Source organism: Cryptotermes secundus, unplaced genomic scaffold (genome assembly GCF_002891405.2).
Source record: "Cryptotermes secundus unplaced genomic scaffold, Csec_1.0 scaffold188, whole genome shotgun sequence".
NCBI lineage: Eukaryota > Metazoa > Arthropoda > Insecta > Blattodea > Kalotermitidae > Cryptotermes > Cryptotermes secundus.
The window spans coordinates 6,517-25,653 of NW_019738872.1; the positions used below are offsets into that span (position 1 = coordinate 6,517).

Below are 19,137 nucleotides of genomic sequence, written 5' to 3' on the forward strand. Positions count from 1 at the left end.
TGAAACTTTGTGTGACGGTAGAGGGAAGTCCAAGGGTCAATGCCCTACCCTCCTCTTCGTCAATGACGTGGCCGGAAATGAGTCATAAAAGTAATCCGGGTTCTTTATTGCCACACCTTGTACACTGATTTCAGAGTGCCTTTACATCATCCACCACACCCATTGCTGTTTGGTGAGAAGAACATTAACCTAGTCCAAGTCCAAGTCACATTGCGACTGATGTTCAGTCAGTAAGTAAATCTTGGCTCTGAGCCTCATTTGGGGCTCCTGACCAGATATTTATTACTGTTTGACAGTTACGGTCTTCTTTTGTGGGGCGCCCTCTCTGATAAGAGGACGGGTCTGTCTTTCGCATATGCTGCTGGCCCTTGGCAGCACAGTCTTTCTCCGGTTTGAGTCCCTTGGTACTCACGACCATATTTTACTGTCTCAGATCTGAGACTTCTGTTTTTGTCGCCTCCCACAACTCACAGGGTCACGGTGGAGGTATTTGTCCCTGCCTCCACACAAGTGATTTTAACCTAGAATGTCTGAATGGGGAATCAATTCACGAGTGACAGCATCACTGCCACTTGAAACCTGTTTTGCTAAGGGAATTTAGCATATGGATATTAAAGTATGTTCAAAACAGAATCTAGTAACTTATCACTGACCACAGAATTATTTATGTCAATGACTTTCCCTGGTTTGTGACACATATTATGAATATCAGAATCTGTGTATGAGGATAGACATGGATCTTGTGCTCAAACAAGGCACTTTATGTTCATAAAAGTATCTAAAGAACACTGCTTCGGAATCTGCATCTGTTTCTGTCCTCAGGTGAGGTGGAGTGGAAAACATATTCTCTGTTGGATCTGTTTGAAAGTGATTCTTCATTTGTGTTTAAAAGTTTGGTTTTTGGTTTGTTGCATTTGTTTTCCACTTCCATTTCCATCTTAGTTTCATTTCTGTACATGCATTATCACAAATATTACCGTACAATATTCTTGTATCTCCCACTGATATATCCTGATTTCAGGTGACCAATTCTAATTCTAATTCTAATTCTAATTCTAATTCTAATGGACCACACATAGTAGGTGTCTCACACTTCCTCGCCTGAAGATGGGAACAGATCTAGTTTTCGAAACATTGTGTTCTTTAGAATATTAGACAATGGACGAAGTCCAAAAACCCAGTAATTCTGAGCATTATACATGATTATCAGAACCCTTTATAATCAACTATCATCAATGAATTGAGATCTGTGCTCAACAATTCACAATCATGCTCTTACAAAAAGACCACCTTTGATGTGCTAACTCTTCACTTGATCTGTGTCACATCTATTGTTCAGCAATCCAAAAATCTGGAATCTGGGCTCTGGTTTTGACTGGATCCTCCATTTCATAAAAAAAATAAAAATACTTTAACATAGTGTGTCTGTTTAATAACTGTTCCTAATTTGATCTGTCATCTGAACAGGCAATTTCAAGCCGGTGTTTCTTTACAAAGTGCTCAATACGGTTTTCCAGGCTACCTGTAAAGAATATACATAATTTTATTTTAATTCAAAACAATTTTAAAGTGAGAAAAAGATCAGCACTAATTGATACTGTCACATGTATTAATGACTAAAGATGGAGTTCGGATTGGCATCTGGATTTATTAACCACCTACAGGTTGTACTTGAATGAATTAATGAATGAATGTATAAGGGGTGGGCCTTCTCGGCCCTTGCAGTGTGACCTACAGTGACCTATGGTGCTTCCCCTTTCGATTATTCCCTAACCAATCCTGCACTTTGAACAAAGCGCAGGATTTTGTACATGGGGGCATCGAAATAGTCACTTGGTTCCATAAAGTATTGACCCAAGTGACATCATCTTAAATAAGCTAAGGCCTCACATTCACACAGGATATGTGTGACTGTTTCATTTTCTTCTTGACACCTCACACAACTGGGATTATTACTTAGTCCCAGTTTGAAGAGGTGTCCTTTAAGGTGACATAGTCCTGTAAGTAGTACCACCACCCATCATAGCTGGTTCCTGTTTAACTTCAACAGTTCCTTCGCTCTTTTAGATGAGGGTCGTCGTATAAGTCCCTTTGCTTGCTTGAGTCCCGTCAAAGATCCCCAGTATTTCTTGTGTTTCATGTTTGTCCAGTCCCTGATTGCCTTTCTAATGACTCCTACAGAGATGCCAGAGGCAGGTTCAGGTCCTATGAACGGATGTTCAGCTCCAATCTTAGCTAACTGGTCTGCTGTTTCGTTTCCAGCAATACCCTCAAGCCCCGGCACCCATATCAGTTGTACCCTGTTATGTTTGGCCAGATCCATGAGGGTTTGATGGCAATCCCAGACCAATTTTGAGTTGATCTGGTGTTTGTCAAGCTCTTTTAGTGCAGCTTGGCTGTCAGATAGAATGTAGATGTTCCTATTTCTGTAGTACCTATCTAGATTCTCCATAATACATGCCTTAATGGCATATACTTCTTCTTGGAATACCGTTTTGTACTGCCCAAGGCTGAAACTAAGTTTCCGCCTCATGCCATAGCAGTACACACCAGCTCCAGTGATCTTATTTATCTTGGAACCATCTGTATACCAGATCAGTCCCCCTTTTCTATCGGGCCGAAACCTGTCTTCCCATTCACTCCTGTCAGGAAATCTGACTGTGAAGGGTTTTTCATATACATGTCTCAGTATCATTTTGTCAGACCCCATTTGTAATATGGGTTCTTTTTTCATGTCCTGAGTTATGTATGCATCTCCGAAACCATTGGATCTAGGTTTCTACACGTTGTACTTACTTACTTACTAACAGAGCTGAGCCCTCCTGGAGGAGCTGCCAATTCTGCAGCTACCCAAGAATTTCCCAGCATTTTATGGAACCCAAAGGTTCATTACCGTGTTCACAAGAGCCCTCCACTTGTCCCTGTCCTAAGCCAGATCAATCCAATCCAATCCATACCATCCCATCCTATCTCTCTAAGATCCATTTCAATACTGTCCACCCACCTATGCCTTGGTCTTCCCAGTGGTCTCTTTCCTTCTGGCTTTCCCCTCAATATCCTATATGCATTTGTCTCCCCCATTCATGCTATATGCCCTGCCCCCTCATCCTCCTTGACTTGATCATTCTAATTATCCTTGGAGAAGAGTACAAGTTATGAAGCTCCTCATTGACCTACAGGTTGTAACTACAAATAATTGCACTATTGCTGATTTACACAATTTACAATCATTCCACACTAAGTCTTCTAATTTTTCTTCTGGCCACGCTGCTGTTCCCTTGGAACTTCGGAACTCAAGTGAAGTCACTTCCCATTCCTGTATTCTCTTATATCCTCTTGGCACGAACCAAGCACAGAAAACACAGCCCCTCTATTGTTGTGTGATGCGGACCACACAGAAAACACCTTTCTTCTACTGTTGTGTGACATCACTGTATATGCATTAACATCTTTACTGAGACGCTGCCTGGCAAGGTGTCACAATTCAGTACATTAAATGACTGGACTGTCAGAGCAGAGTACTGAAATAAGGGAGGTTATGATGAGCTCAGTGTATGTCTCAAATTGGGAGGAAGCCACAGAAACTTCTTACCAAGCATAAAACTGTCCTTCCCACTGCCTTCATACATAAACTGACTTCTTACCACAGTAAACCACCTTACCTCTATGGACTTCCAGAGATACACAAACCTGATAACCCCCTCAGACCAACTGTTAGTTCTGTTGGTTCTCCCTGTTATGTCCTAGCAGATTTTCCCTGTAAGATCCTGAGCCCTCTGGTTGGCAATTCAGATACCTTTATGAAGAACTCGGAACACTTCATAAAATTAATACAGACCAACATTCAAAATGAAGACTGCCTTATAAGCTTAGGTACTGTCAGTTTATTCACTGAAGTACCAGTGGAAGAAGTCTTACAGGTCACAAGAAACAGACTCAACATGAATCTTTCTTTCCCAGAACGCTCACCTTTACAAGTTGAAGACATAATGGAATTACTGGACGTCTGTTTATCAACCGCATACTTCCAGTTTGAGGATAAATTCCAAAAAGAGGCTATGGTAATGGGAAACGCCCCATCTCTGATGGTCAGCAATATATTTATGGAACAGCCTGAGGAAACAGCACTGGATACAGACCACCACAAACCCACTGAATGGCTCAAATAAGTCGATGACACTTTCGCAGTTTGGCCATTGGACTAACAAGATTGCAGCAATTTTTTCACCTTCTCAACAACCTACCATCATATTCACATAGGAAGTTAAAGCTAATGATAATCTTCCATTCTTGGATGTCTTGGTCTTGAAGATGGGTCCTAAATTGGCCATGGAAGTGTACCAGAAACCTACCCATACAGGATCAAGTTCAACCACCCATATCATGGATCAGTACAGCCAAGGTCATATGTCATGACTGGAAATATTCCAACAAGGAAATTAAGAACACGATCTGATACTATGAATTTTTTTTTCTTGGCACTACAGCCCCAGTGGGCCTAGGCCTACCTCCATGAACTTCTCCGTTCACAATACTATGAATATCGACAAGAATTCATTGATGCCATAATGAAGCCATCGAGAAGCAACCATCCTTCAGAGACAATATACACACATGCACACTAGGGGAACCATATTTCAACATAGAAGACAGCAGCTTCCTCAGCCACAACTTTTAACACCTGATGATGACCACTTCGGTCAAAACATGTTGTGAAAAATTTACTGACTAGCTCTTATTAAGTTTTAATAAATTGTTGCACATAAAACTGTAGAACTAATTAAAAACACTAAGATGAAACAAAGTATCCCACATGATTGTGGCAGATGTTACATTGGCAAAACAAGCAGACCTTTAGAAGTATGCATTAAGAAGCACAAATATAACCTGAACCAAGGTCTTTCTGAAAATCGAAATTAGCCTAACATGCATATGAAGAATGCTCCAGAATATGTTGCAAATAAGCAAAAGTCTTAAAAAATGGAACTAAATGCCACCTACAGAAAATACAAGGAACCTGCCCTGCCCATATATCTGTGGTAGCACATCCAATCAGCAAATCCAGCTTGGACATCTCTCCCATTTGGACTCCCATTACTGCAGCTGAAGTCAGAAAACTACAAATCTGTCCAGTGTGGATTATATGTGAAAGTTGTGTTTTTATATTGATACCATAGGGAGAATTTCTCTCTTTACTGATGACTTCTATCCTGATAGTATGTGATTTTAACAACAGCAACCCTGAACTAGTCCATGGACATAGGTTCTAGGCCTCATGTGGTATTTTTTTTATGTTTATGGATTATAGTGTGCTCGGTTTATACATCCTGTCTTGTGTTGGTGCCTGGGTTTGATCCCAGGTCTGGTCAAGTGGGATTTGTGGTGGACAAAGTGGCGGTGGGTCGGGTTTTCTAGGAATACTTCAGTTTCCCTTGCCAATCTTCATTCCACCAAATTCTCCATCATCACAATCACCCGGGGCAAGTACAATAGGCCAATCAGTGGCTGCCATGCTGAGTGGACCCAGTCGGATTCCACCACCACTAAGTGAATTGGGATTAAGTCTACTGATTGGGGCCAACTGATGACAGACAGAATTCAGTTTCCAAAATGCTGTGCTTTATGTGGGAAGGGGTGGGACAGGATGATGGATAATGTCCAATAACTATAACTGTAAAATTTAACATAATGAACCATCTACTGAACTGAAGTCAATTTAAATTGGAAGTGAAGTTCTATTAAGAAGGAGCAGCTGACCAGAGAAGAAACTGTACTGCTATTTGAATGCTACATGGTTGACAGATGACATACAATTATTGCCTGTGCAAATTAAGGTTACTGAAGCACAATACTTACTGCATGTTGGTCTCTGGAACAGAGGTTGATACCCTTTGGCCTGAATTCCTTGCAGAAGACAGCTACTCTGCTCCTGTATATCACCACCATCAGACAGCATCCCTTGGCATTCCAACAGCATTGATCTTATCATTGTGGATCTGTAACAGGCAGTGAGAAGTTCGATGGACTACACTTCTAGTGTGCACTTCTAGTGCCAGGTGAAAGTGTGCGCTCACACCAAAACTGTAATAAAAAATGTAATACTATCCCTCTAACAGGCCATGAAGGCCCATCAGGGTGTAAGAGGTCGAGGCTCCCACATCTTCTAGACAATCGGCTCATAGATGGTGGTAAGGCTATCATCCTTACATGCTGGCTGCCCTTTACCCCCCACCTTTCCAGGAAAATTCCTGGTACTAATTTCTGTTACAGGCTGAGTTGACCCCAGGGCCATAGTGCTGGAAGGATTAGGTCAAATGAAAAATCCAATTACCTCATAAGGATTCAATCCTATGACCTCCTGGCTTGTAGCATAGTACCTCAACCAATTACGCTACCGCATGCCCCCACCAAACCGTATGATCAGGTAAGTTGTTACTGTGGAGGCTAAACTCCACTACTTAGCAAGTTTTTCCACATAATGACAGTCATTCATCATAACTGAAGTGTCCTTTATATCTCATTCAGAATGCTTTAACCATTTATAGTCATTTTTTTCCTGTTTCTGCATACACAGAAATTTGTCTTGAACTTTATTTTGGTGTAGGCCAAGCTACATTTTTGTTGCAAGCAACAAAATGGAATGACAGTCCAAACAAACAAATTTTAGGCACAAAACACTGAACAACTGCTATGTCAATTAAGATAGTGGAAGGAGTGAATTACTGTACAAATTTACAAGAAGGGCAATAAAACTGACAGTAGTAAGTATCAAAGCTTATCACTGTTCAATTGAGTTTTTGGACATGATCCATTATCCTGTTTTTTCTATTTAAAACACAATGTTTCAGAGACTGGCTTCTGTCCCTGTCTTCATGTAGAAGCCTACTTAATTGGGCCCAACTGGTAGACCTGATAATGTCCAAAACCTCAATAACTGTATTAAATATATTGTAACGTGTCATAAACTTCAGGTCTTACATATCCCTGTTATCAGCTTCATTCAAAATATTATCCAATGTCCTCTCAAGGGTGAGTGCATATGTAGATTAAATTACTGGGGATCACCAGAGTGGGTTTCGATGTAACACATCAACTACTGGTCAAATCTTATGCATTCATCAGAGACTGGAGAAATAATGGGAATAAAATGAGACAATACATCAGCTATTCATAGACTTCAAGACGGCCTATGATTCAGAACTCTACAATATTCTCATTGAATCTTCGGGTACCCATGAAACTAGTTATGTTTATTAAAATGTGTTTAAATCAAACCTATATTAAAGTCCACATAGGTAATTGGGAGATGAGGAATGCGTATAGGATACTGGTGAGAAAGCCAGAAGGAAAAAGACCACTGGGAAGACCAAGGTGTATGTGTGTGGAAAATATTAAAATGGATCTTAGAGAGATAGGATGGGATGGTATTGATTGGATTGATCTGGCCCAGGATAGGGACCATTGGAGGGCTCTTGTGAACACGGTAATGAACCTTCGGATTCCATAAAATGCTGGGAAATTCTTGAGTAGCTGCAGAATTGGTGGCTCCTCCAGAAGGGCTCAGCTCCATGAGTACGTAAGTAAGTAAGTAAGTATAGATAATCATTTGTCTGACATGTTTCCTATTCAAAATGGTCTAAACCAGGGAGATGCTTGATTGGCACTGCTTTTCAACTCTGCTTTAGAATATGCCTTAGAAGGCCCAAGAAAACCAGGTGGAACTGAAATTGAATGGGACATGTCAGCTGCTGGTGTATGCTGATGATGTGAATTTATAGGGAGGTAACACAAATGCTATAAAAAACAGAAACTTTAACGCTAATAAGGAGGTTGGTCTAGAAGTAAATCCAGAAAAAACTAAGTGTATGTTGCTGTCTCATCACTGGAATCTGGGGCAAAATCATAACATAAAGACAGCTAACAGATCCTTTGAAAAACATGGCACAGTTACGTAGAAGTCAAATGAAAACCACAAAAATGAGATAAAAATTTGAAATATCATGCTATTGTCCTATAAGTTGGCAGACATGTTACCAATGCTATAAAGAGTGTCCTATAGGTGGAAGTATAATGTAGACAAACAGAATGCCATCACAGTGCTGCTGAAGATGGCTGCTCCACTACGTACATGCATGAAAGAACAACAATGTTCTGTAATTCGTTTTTTGATCAGTGAAGGTGTGAAACCAATTGAAATTCATCAACAGATGAAGATTCAGTATTGTGGTGCATCATGCTCGTCACAGCAGCAAGTGTACAAGTGGAGTAGGAAATACAGAAATGGTGTGACATCTGTGGCAGATGCTCCTCGCCCGGGTCAGGTGCAACAGAGTTGTGACCCCTGACTTTATAGCAGCAACTGAAGTCCTAGTGATGGAGAATCACTGAGTGTCGGTGAATGAAATAGATGAAATTCTTAACATGAGTCACGGATCAGCACACCATTTCATTCATGATATGTGTTCCAGTTTTACAAAGTGTCTGCAAGGTGGGTGCCACAGCAGCTGACTCCAGAATTGAAATCACGTGCTGATGACTGTGAACAACTTCTGCAGCACCTTGAAGCAAGTGATGGCTTCTTTTCATGAATCGTTACTGGCGATGAAACTTGGGTGCACTACCACCAACTGGAAACAAAAAGAATGAGCAAGGAATGGCGTCATTCCTCATCACCAAAACCCAAGAAGTTCTGGACAGAGCCATCTGCAGGGAAGATTATGCTTTCTTTTGGGACAAACGAGGTGTACTTTTGGAGCACTACACACATCAGGGGAACACTACCACCAGTGCCTCATGTTCAGATCTCTTGAAGAATCATCTTCGATCTGAAGTCGGATCAAAGTGACGTGGACTTTTGACTAGAGGTGTCCTTTTGCAACATGACAATGCTCAGCCCCATACTTCCCATGCAACAGTTGTAACAATCCAAGATTTGCACTCTGAGTGACTTCCACACCTGCCACACTCACCAGACCTAGCCCCAGGTGATTACCACATTTCTGGGCCACTCAAAGAGGCGATGGGAGGAAATAAGTTCTGTTCTGATGAAGAGGTACAGCAGGCAGTGCACGAGTGGTTGCGCAGACAACCACAAGATTTTTTTCTAGAGGAATCCATACACTTTGTAAATGCTGGAGGGCCTGTACTGACTGAAATGGAGGCTATGTACAAAAATCATAGAGTTGTGTACCACTTTCATTCAATAAATTAAATTTTAAAAAATATTTACGGTTTTCATTTGACTCACCCTCGTATAATATATGGGAATGACAGTAAGAAATTAAATTTTATGAGGAGGAAATTAAGATTATACTGAATTTGCATAATGCTACCATTCAGTCTAGAACCTCGTCTTCTCATCTACTGTCTAAAAACGTAAAAATTAAGACATATAAAAGTATTTTGCATGTCATTTTGTATGGGTGTGAAATCTGGTCTGAGGGTGTTTGAGATCAGGGTGCTGAAAAGAGTATTTGGACTGAAGATGGGCGAAATGATTGAGGTTGGATAAAACTGTATAATGAGGAGCTTCATAATCTGTATACTTTGCCGGGGGGGAGGGGGCATACAGGCATGCAGACAGCAGACTTTATCAGTCACACTGAACGCAATTAATTATACTTTTGTAATATTGTTAGTGTGATGGACCAAAATGAAACAAATCAAATAAAAGTAGGCTTACAAGATCATCTTGCTGTCTGTATGACTGTGTGAGATGTTTTCTATGTGGTCTGCAATGCATCAAAGGAAAGTAGGTGATTAGTTGTTCTCGGAACTTCTTGCAAAATTACCCTCCCATATAGTTCCATCTACATCCAGATCATGAAGTGGTCACTTTAGTTTGGTTTTTCCAACTAAAATTTTCTATGAATTTATTATCACCCCCATGTGTGTGTTACATGCCCTGCCAATCTCACCCTTCTTGATTTGATGTCCCCAATATTTGGTAAGAAGTACAAATTAATGAAGTTCATTATGCAAATTTTCCTGGTCTCTCATTACTTTCTTCGCCTTAATACCTATAATCTCCTCAGCAGCCCATTCTGAAACACCCTCAGCCTGCATTCTTCCCTTAATGCATAAGACAAAGTTACACACCCATTCAAACAACAAGCAAAATTATAGTTCTGTATATTTTAATCTCTATACTTAAGCCACCTACATTGCAAAATATCGAAAGATGAACACAGAGCAATGGAACACAGCTACAGATGGAAAGGATATCAGGCATATAGAAATGGAGACCACTAAACCAAAGGCTTTCATATTACAAACAGATGAAGATTACGTACTTCACATTGTACATGGTCCACTCTTGCTGAAGGTGACGAATTACTCCAATCAGAACTTCTTTACTGATAACCCAGTCAGAGCACTCAAACTCACAATGGAAGAGATTCAAGGGAACATGGCTTGCTAGACAATACTGTGGCTTCCTGCAGCAAATATCAACACACAAGGTGACAGCACATTAAATTCAGTAGATATACATAAAATCCAAACTCAGTCTTGTTGAGGGAGGAAGCAGATCAGATTGGTATGAAGTCATATTTCTTATATATAGTCTGTACCCCACTGCTATACCGACTCTGATATCCCGGCTCCTTTTACACAGAGAATTTCATGAGTCCCTCCAGGATTTGCAAACTCGGCAACACAACACCCAAGACAGATACAGCAGAAAAGAGCACATCAATAGGTAGAGAATCTCTGCAAGTTTGTTTCGGTAATAGGTGCCATGGAATACTTGCAGGTTTCACCACTAGGGGCCAGTCATGGTGAAACATGGCGAGGACAGGAGATAAGAAAGAGATAAGAAAGGCACTGGGCAACTAACAGGCCAACATCATAACAAAAACACTGTGAATTTTGACTACTACTCACTGACTTCCTGACTGCTTGTTGTAAGAGAGACTGTGCATGACCCAAACTCATGGGACTGCTGATGGGTCACTGCCAACAGATCAACAACCCATTACATGTAAAGTGGAACCCCCAGTTCCCCAGTTCAACATTTTCCCTCATTTTAATGTTCCATTTCAATTATCCCTACTCATTACCATAATGTTATACTTCCTCATTTAAGATATTCCTCAGTTTAGAGCCCAAATCCAGTGACCTCCAAAGAAACCTTAAATGGGGTTTTCATTGTAATTACATTCATTCCAAACAATGTGACTGAACTACAGAGGCGAGAGATGCACTTACACAGGCATGAGAACATCATGAACATCCCTTCTTAAATCTTCTGCTTCCCCATCCAAGACTGCTCACCTACCAGTGCTTTGTCCAAACTGCCTTAACTGAACAGGGTCAAATACTAACATGCTGAGATAAAAAGGAAATTATCTTTCAGAATTCACTCTGAGTATGTAATTTTTCTTCTGTTATAGCTGCATAGTAACTATCTTCTGCGACTTCTTGGACATACAAGTATATAGATAAGTTCTATTCATTTCTTTACCATGAATTACTGAGAACTGTTACTGTACTGTGAAAAATGAGCCATTTTTCACAGTACAGTAACAATTTTCAGAGAGATTCTGAGACTGAAAATTTGATGTTAACATTGGAAGGGATCGTGTGGTGTAGGTTGTGCAATGTGGAATTTGGTTACCAACTCATCATTTGCACCAGGACTGATGAGAACCACAGGAAACCTCGACTGAGTTGGCCAGTTGCAGGAACTTCTGGATGCAATCTGACTCCTAAGCAGCAGTCTGGTATAAGACTTAATTTTTGGAGGGATACTAAATACTACTCTGTCCAAAAAGTATCCGAACTTGGGCTGGGAAAACAAAGTTCTGTATCTGGGTGGTTATAATAGGATCCCTGTTGGTGCACTCCAGCATGTCCTGTGTGACCTCAAGGTGGAGTTGTTGCTGCTCCGGCAAAAGGAGCTTGGGCACAAATTTTTGCCTCCACTCTTCGCATGCCCAGTTAAAATTGTGTTTGTGGAACCTCTGCTGATCCCAACTTCATCAGATACTTCCCGGATGGTCAAACGATGGTCCTCCATGATCAGTGTCCGTACTTTTTCAATGACATCAGCATTTCAACTCGTTGACAGTCTCCTGGAATACTGGTCACTGTCTGTTGACATATGGCCATCTTTAAAGCGGTTGAACCACTCTTTAATTTGAGTGACCCCCACTCCATCATCGCCGAAAGCCTGCTGAATTTTGTGGATTGTTTCCGCTTGGGTATCCCCAAGTTTCTGACAAAACTTAATGCAGTATCACTGCTCCAAGCATTCTGTCATTTTGAGCGAAACAAGAACGCGACAAACACATGTTACACCACTTCGCTATCTGGCAGCCACAGACGCATCCGGCACTGTTGCGAGTCAGCAAAAAATCACGCATGCACATGAGAGTCCCTTCTACCACTATGCTCAGTTTCCCCTCCCCTTTGGCCATTACTTACAGCAGAAAAAAATAAAGTCAGATACTTTTGGACAGCGGTGTACATGGAGTGTTAGTGCACCTGAGGAGGAGTTTGGATGGGATCCACATGTAACTCTCTACTTACATGGGGTGACTTTCAATGTCTAACAGCTGCTTCATGACTTCTATTTTCTCTTTTCCTTGCCCAATGAGGAGCAGGATGCCCATGATGCACCTCACCTGATGCCACAAGTATGCTTGGCCAACCAGTGTTAGTTCACACATGTCATATGCTGGAAACAATTTTCAGATTCTCATAATTACAGAGAAGATATTTAGGCTTCACTGGGTGCAGTTATGACATAAAGGAGTAGGGATAATTCAATCAGTGAAGCAACTGGTTACAGACAGGATAGCCAGGATTCAATTCATGATAGGTACAGAAACGTTTTTCCTTTTATCATTGCATGCAGATCTGTCCTGAGGCTCACTCAACTCCTCATGCAATGTGTGCTAGGGGCTTTTTCCCAGGAAGTACAGCAAACAAGCTGATCCCTTATCAGCAAATAGTTTTGTTAAAAATACACAGTCTGTGTAATCACCTCGCACTATGCCCCCCAGCATGGTACTTAGGCAGAGAGAAATTGATCTTTTTATTAAGGTATGAAGACCTCTTGAACTCTGAAATAAAAAAAATACTTCAACCCTGAAGATGGAGGCAACATATTGGTTTGAAACGTCAGCTGACTTTCAACAGACTACATGGCATTACATCCCAGAAGACAGAACAATTAAAAGAGCAAGACGTTTTTGTTGAATTGAATTGAATTTATTTACATTCTATAAATCCTAAGCAGGTTAGTACCTTTGGATACAGAACATGTCAAAAGGTTACATACATAAGTACAGGAAATTTTACCTTAAAAATTAATATAACTTAATTTTACTTTTTTAATACTTTGGGCAGATTGTTGAACACTTTTATGCCAGTAAAGTAGACTCCTTTTTGATATACTGATAAAGTTGATGAGGGTAGGTGGAAGTTATATTTTTGTCTAGTATTCATGTTATAGACATCAGAATTTAATTTGAATTTATCTTTGTTGTAAACAACAAATAAGAGAAGCGATAATATGTATTGCGATTGAAGAGGTAGAATTTTTAATTTCTTAAATAATTCTCTACATGAATCTCTACTTCTACATCCTGTAATGATTCTAATTATATTCTTTTGTATTTTAAAAATTATTACACTATGTGAAGAGTTCCCCCAAAATATTAATCCATAGTTCATAATAGAATGAAAGTAGGCATGGTAAACCATCTTCAATGTTTCCTGTGACATAAAAGGCTTAATTGATCTCATCGCATAGCAAGCTGCATTTAATTTAGGTATAATTTGTTCAATATGTATTTTCCAAGACAGTGTACTGTCTACATGTATTCCAAGGAATTTTGTATCAAGTACTTTACAGATTAATTTGTTGGCATAACTGATGTCCAGATCAATTTGGTGGTTGTTTTTAGTTGTGAATGATATGTAATGGGTTTTATCAAAATTTAATGAGAGTAAATTGGCTTCGAACCATCTGTTTAAGGCTTCAAATACAATATTTATGTCATTTTTAAAGTTGTCAAATTTAGAGTTCTTAAATATTATACTAGTGTCATCTGCATATAGAATTGGTTTAGATTTATTGTTGATGGTTTTAGATAGATCATTTATGTAGAGAAGAAAAAGTAAGGGACCTAAAATTGATCCTTGTGGAACACCGTGCTTTATAATTCCCCAGTTTGAAAATGCATTATGACTGGAGTTTTTATTATTTATTTCAACTCTTTGATACCTGTTTTTGAGGTATGATTTGATCCATTCATTAGCTTTGCCAGTTATTCCATAGAAATTTAATTTCGATAGTAAGATATCATGATTAACACAATCGAAAGCTTTTGCTAGATCACAGAAAATCCCTCCCACAATTAATCTGTCATTGAGAGCACTTAAAATATCGTTAGTTAGTTCATAGGTTGCTTTTTCTGTTGTTAGGTCTTTCCTAAATCCAAATTGCTCTTTGACTAATATGTTGTTAGAATTTAAGTGTTCAAGTAGTCTATTATACATAACTTTTTCAAAGACTTTTGAGAATGAAGTCAATATGGATATTGGTCTGTAATTAGAGATGCATTTTCTCTCTCCTTTTTTAAAAAGTGGTTTCATTACAGCGTATTTTAAGCGTTGAGGAAAAGTACCTGATGATAAAGATTTATTACATAGATGATTCAAGGGTGAACTGATGTAAACAGAGCTTGCTTTAAGTAATTTGGTAGAGATTTCATCATATCCATGTGAATTTTTGGGCTTAAGGGATTTAATAATGTTTTCAATTTCCTTCCTTGTTGAGAATTTGAGATTGATATTTGGAAATGAATTGTTAAAGGCACGAGACAGATAGTATATTGGATTATTATTATTATTATTATTATTATTATTATTATTATTATTATTATTGGAATATGTTTTCTCAGCTAATGAAAGGAAATATTCATTAAATGCACTTGCGATAGCTTGTGGATTGTTAGTGGACTTCCCTTCAATATTCAAACTTTGTACGTCTTCATTAACAGATTTCTTTCCTGATTCAACTTTCACAATATCCCAGGTGGTTTTAATTTTATTGTTTGATTTTAGAATTTGGCTGTTATAGTTATTCTGTTTGGCTTCTTTAATGACTTTTGACAAAATTTTACAGTACATTTTGTAGTGACTTTTTAGTCTTGGATCATTACTGTCCCTACTGGCCAAATATAGTTGTCTTTTGTGTTTACATGAAGTTTTTATTCCAATTGTTATCCAGGTGGATTTGTTTTTATTTTCATTTTTGACTATTTTTAAGGGAAAGCTTGAATAAAAGATCCTCAAGTATGTGTTCAGAAAGCAATTAAATTTAGAATCAATATTATTGCTGTCAAATACATTGTCCCACGATTCATTACTTAATTTTGTGACAAAATCTGCCATCGTATGCTTGTTGATTTTCCTTACTGTTTTATATTGTTGATTACTGGGCTGAAAGTCAATATTATTTATTTCTATGAGTTGAGCATCATGATCGGATAAGCCATTTATAAAGGGTCCTACAGTATAGTCTCTTAATTTTGAGTTATCAATGAATATATTATCTATCGCTGAACTAGAATTATTTTGAACTCTTGTGGGAAAGTTAACAGTACTGGAGAGATTGTAAGATGATAACAAAGAGTCTAAATTTAGTTTCCTATTACTGTCGATGAGATAGTTTATATTTATATCACCACAAATTATAAATTCAACTTTTGAACTATGCAGTACATTTAGGATGGTTTCTAATCTATTTATAAAGTGATTGAAGTTTCCAGATGGGGCTCTATATAAAGTCAGTATACAAATATTAGAAAAAGGAGAGTCTAACTTTAGAGCACATGCTTCCAGATCCTGGTCTTTGCAATAATCTTCTAAATTTATTTTAGTAAATTTTAGGTTTTCGTGTACAAAAATACTCACTCCTCCTTTCTCCAGTGTTTTCCTACAGTATCTAGCACCTAAATTATAATTTTCTAAGTGAAGATGTTGGCAGGAATGAAGACAATTTTCATCCGAAAAGGTGGATACTCATTCGGTCTCCTTCTGGCAATTAACTGTTATTTTTATCCTCTTTTCTCCCTTAACCCCTCAACACAGCATGTTTCAGTGGACTGCACGCTATGAAGCTGCCCGCACTGCACACAAGATGATCATCCACGTTTTGTGTTTCAAATTGCATGAAAAGTATTTGAACCACATGAATTTTGCTTGCATATTCTTTGAAATGAAGGTTGAGGCTATAGTGTATCAACTGGAAATTAATTTTACTTTAAGTAAAAAATCTTGAAAATATGAACTGTAAATCAGCTATTAACAGACACGGTACTGAGTAGTAAACATTTACTGAGTGAAAATACTGATGGTATTCTAAATAAATCTTTTTCTTACTTTGACGATAATAATTTTGAATCCACTGACAACAAAATAAAAGAGTTATTTCCAGTCCTACAGCCAGTTTTATTTTACCACAGCCTGATATGGGCTGGGATGTAAATTCCCCACACAGATAGCTTAATGATGGAGAAGACTTGTGCAATTATCTCTCACTCCTTTCAATGTTTGAGCTAACAGACAAATTTTCATAAAAAATGGTGAGCACTAAAATATTCATCACCTTCCTAACCTCACTCCGTTTAACTTACTACAACCAGGAAAAGTAATGGGGAGGACATATGTTGTATTGTAGCATTCTATTGCAGTTTGTATTAAAATTTATTTTTGATTTTGTTTCCTGTCAATGTTAAGATTTATAATTATATCCCTTTAAAATTTGCCACTGTAGTGCATGTTTGCACCTAATTGGCCATCATTAGGTGCATTGAAATTGAGGGGGAACTGCTATGCCTTCTGCGCTATTGTGATCGGTATTTTCATATTTATAATGTTTCTAAATGAAGTTAATGTAGTTCCTCTTTCTGTGCCATATGTATGCAGGTCACTCCAAAAGTTAAGCACAACATTTTTTTTTTTTAATTCAGTTTTGCTATTTGTAAGGTGCATATAAGGATCCTTCCTGCTTGTATTCAAATTTCATTCAACCCATTCCCACGTGTAGCACTCCTTCTAAATGGCTGCTGCGCTTGATGTTCATCAAAAGCAATGTGCTGTTATAGAGTTCTTGTGGTGTGAGAATGAGACAGTGGGAAACATTCACAGGAGACTGAAAAATGTGTATGGAGATGACACTGTCAATCGCAGTTCAGTTAGTCAGTGGGCATGCAGATTATCTGGTTAAAGTGGGATTCTCCTCACACTGACAGACCACACCGCACAAACACCTGACAGTGTGCAGTGTGTTAATGATATGGTTTTGGAGAAACCTGCGACTGTGAAAGAAATTTCAGTCAAACTGGGAACTGGGGAAGCAAGTGTGTGCAGAATATTGAAACAGTTGGAGTTGAAAACGTTTGTGCAATGTGGGTTCCAAGGAACTTGACAGATGCCCATAAAGAAACCCGAAAAACTGGGTGCGGTGAACTCTTGGCACAGTATGAGAATGGTGGAGATAACTTTCTTGCGAGAATTGTGATGGGAGATGAAACATGGCTGCACCATTTTGAACCAGAAACAAAGCGGCAATCAGTGGAACGGCACCATGCAAACTCACCCAAGAAAAAGAAATTAAAATCTGCGCTTTCAGCAGGAAAAGTTGTGGCTACGGTCGTTTCTGATTCAGAAGGGCTTTTGCTTCTGGACATCATGCCGCAAAGAACCACCATTAATTCTGATGCATATGTGGCAACCCTAAAGAAACGTCAAGCTCAACTGAGTCATGCTCAACCACATCGGCAGAAATAGGATGTTTTGCTGTTGCACGAAAATGCCCGACCACATGTCAGTCAGAAAAGCAAGGATGAGATCGCAAAACTTGGATAGACAACACTGCCACACCTTCCTTATAGCCCTGATGTCGCACCCTCTGATTACCATCTCTTTGGTAAACTGAAGGAATCCCTTAAGGGAACAAGATTTGAAGATGGTGATGCCCTCATTACAGCCACTAAACGGTGGCTCAGATGCGCTGGTCCAAAGTTTTACCATGCTGGAATACCGGCCCTAGTTCCAAGGTGGTGTAAGGCAGTTGAAAGGGATGGAGATTGTGTGGAGAAGTGATATTTTGTTCCTAAAGGATGTATCAACATACTATATAAGTAGTAAAGGTCTAGAATAAAAATTGAGTTTTTAAAAAAATTTTGTGCATTACTTTTAGAGTGACCCTCATATGTTGTCTCCAAAATGTGTAATGATAGACTGTGTTAGGATTTTCTCTTTATGGAATAGTTCTAAGTTGCATACTGTTTATGCAGTTAAATATGTACTTACTTTTTGGTATGCATGTTATCTATCAAGTGTGCAGTGTGGATGTTATGTGTTGTGGAACTGGTTCTGTTTGACATAGGGAATTGGGGCTTGTGCTGCTATCTGGTGTAGTCTTTCAACTACTGGGTAAGTATCAATGTATACGTCATTCATGGTAAACTGTCTTCTATATATATACGAGGGGGTACCCAAAAGAAACCAAACTTTTTTCTTTTTTTAACTTATTTATTCAAATTTTAAGCACAAACCTTCAATCCCCTTCAAAGTACTCTCCACTTACACTAATACACTTGTCTAGTCTTTTATTCCATTTTTCAAAACACTGTCTAAATTCATCTTTTGAGATGCTTGACAGCGCCTCCATCGTTTTTTCCTTCACCTCAGCAACATCAGCAAAACGCTTTCCTTTCATGTCTCTTTTCATTTGAGGAAACAAAAAAGAGTCGCACGGGGCAAGGTCGGGTGAGTATGGAGGGTGAGGAACAGGGGTCATACCATTTTTGGTCAAGAACTGTCGTACAGACAGGGCTGTGTGAGCAGGGGCATTGTCATGATGGAAAAACCAGTCACCCGACTACCACAAATCTGGCCGCTTCCGCCGCAAACTGTTGCGCAATCTTTTCAAAACTTCCAAGTAGAAAGTCTGGTTAACTGTCTGACCCTGGGGAACAAACTCTGAATGGACGACTCCTCTCACATCGAAAAAACAAATCAGCATTGTTTTCATGTTTGATTTCACCTGACAAGCTTTCTTGGGGCGAGGCGAACTTGAAGGCTTCCACTGGCTTGATTGTTGCTTTGATTCAGGAT

The 19,137-nt window shown here is 39.1% G+C and overlaps 1 protein-coding gene across 3 annotated transcripts in view; it reads right to left on the minus strand.

The window, feature by feature from the left end:
- Positions 1-370: 370 nt before the first annotated feature.
- LOC111871086 (tRNA pseudouridine(38/39) synthase) overlaps positions 371-19,137 on the minus strand; it is a 40,642-nt gene continuing 21,875 nt past the window's right edge. For all 3 annotated transcript variants that reach the window (XM_023863873.2, XM_023863875.2, XM_023863874.2), the window contains exons 6-9: positions 12,532-12,679; positions 10,293-10,436; positions 5,857-5,996; positions 371-1,522 (exon numbers count right to left, since the gene is read on the minus strand). In XM_023863873.2, the coding sequence (XP_023719641.1) occupies positions 1,443-1,522; positions 5,857-5,996; positions 10,293-10,436; positions 12,532-12,679 (512 nt within the window). In that variant the 3' untranslated portion in view covers positions 371-1,442. The remainder of the gene's footprint in view (positions 1,523-5,856; positions 5,997-10,292; positions 10,437-12,531; positions 12,680-19,137) is intronic.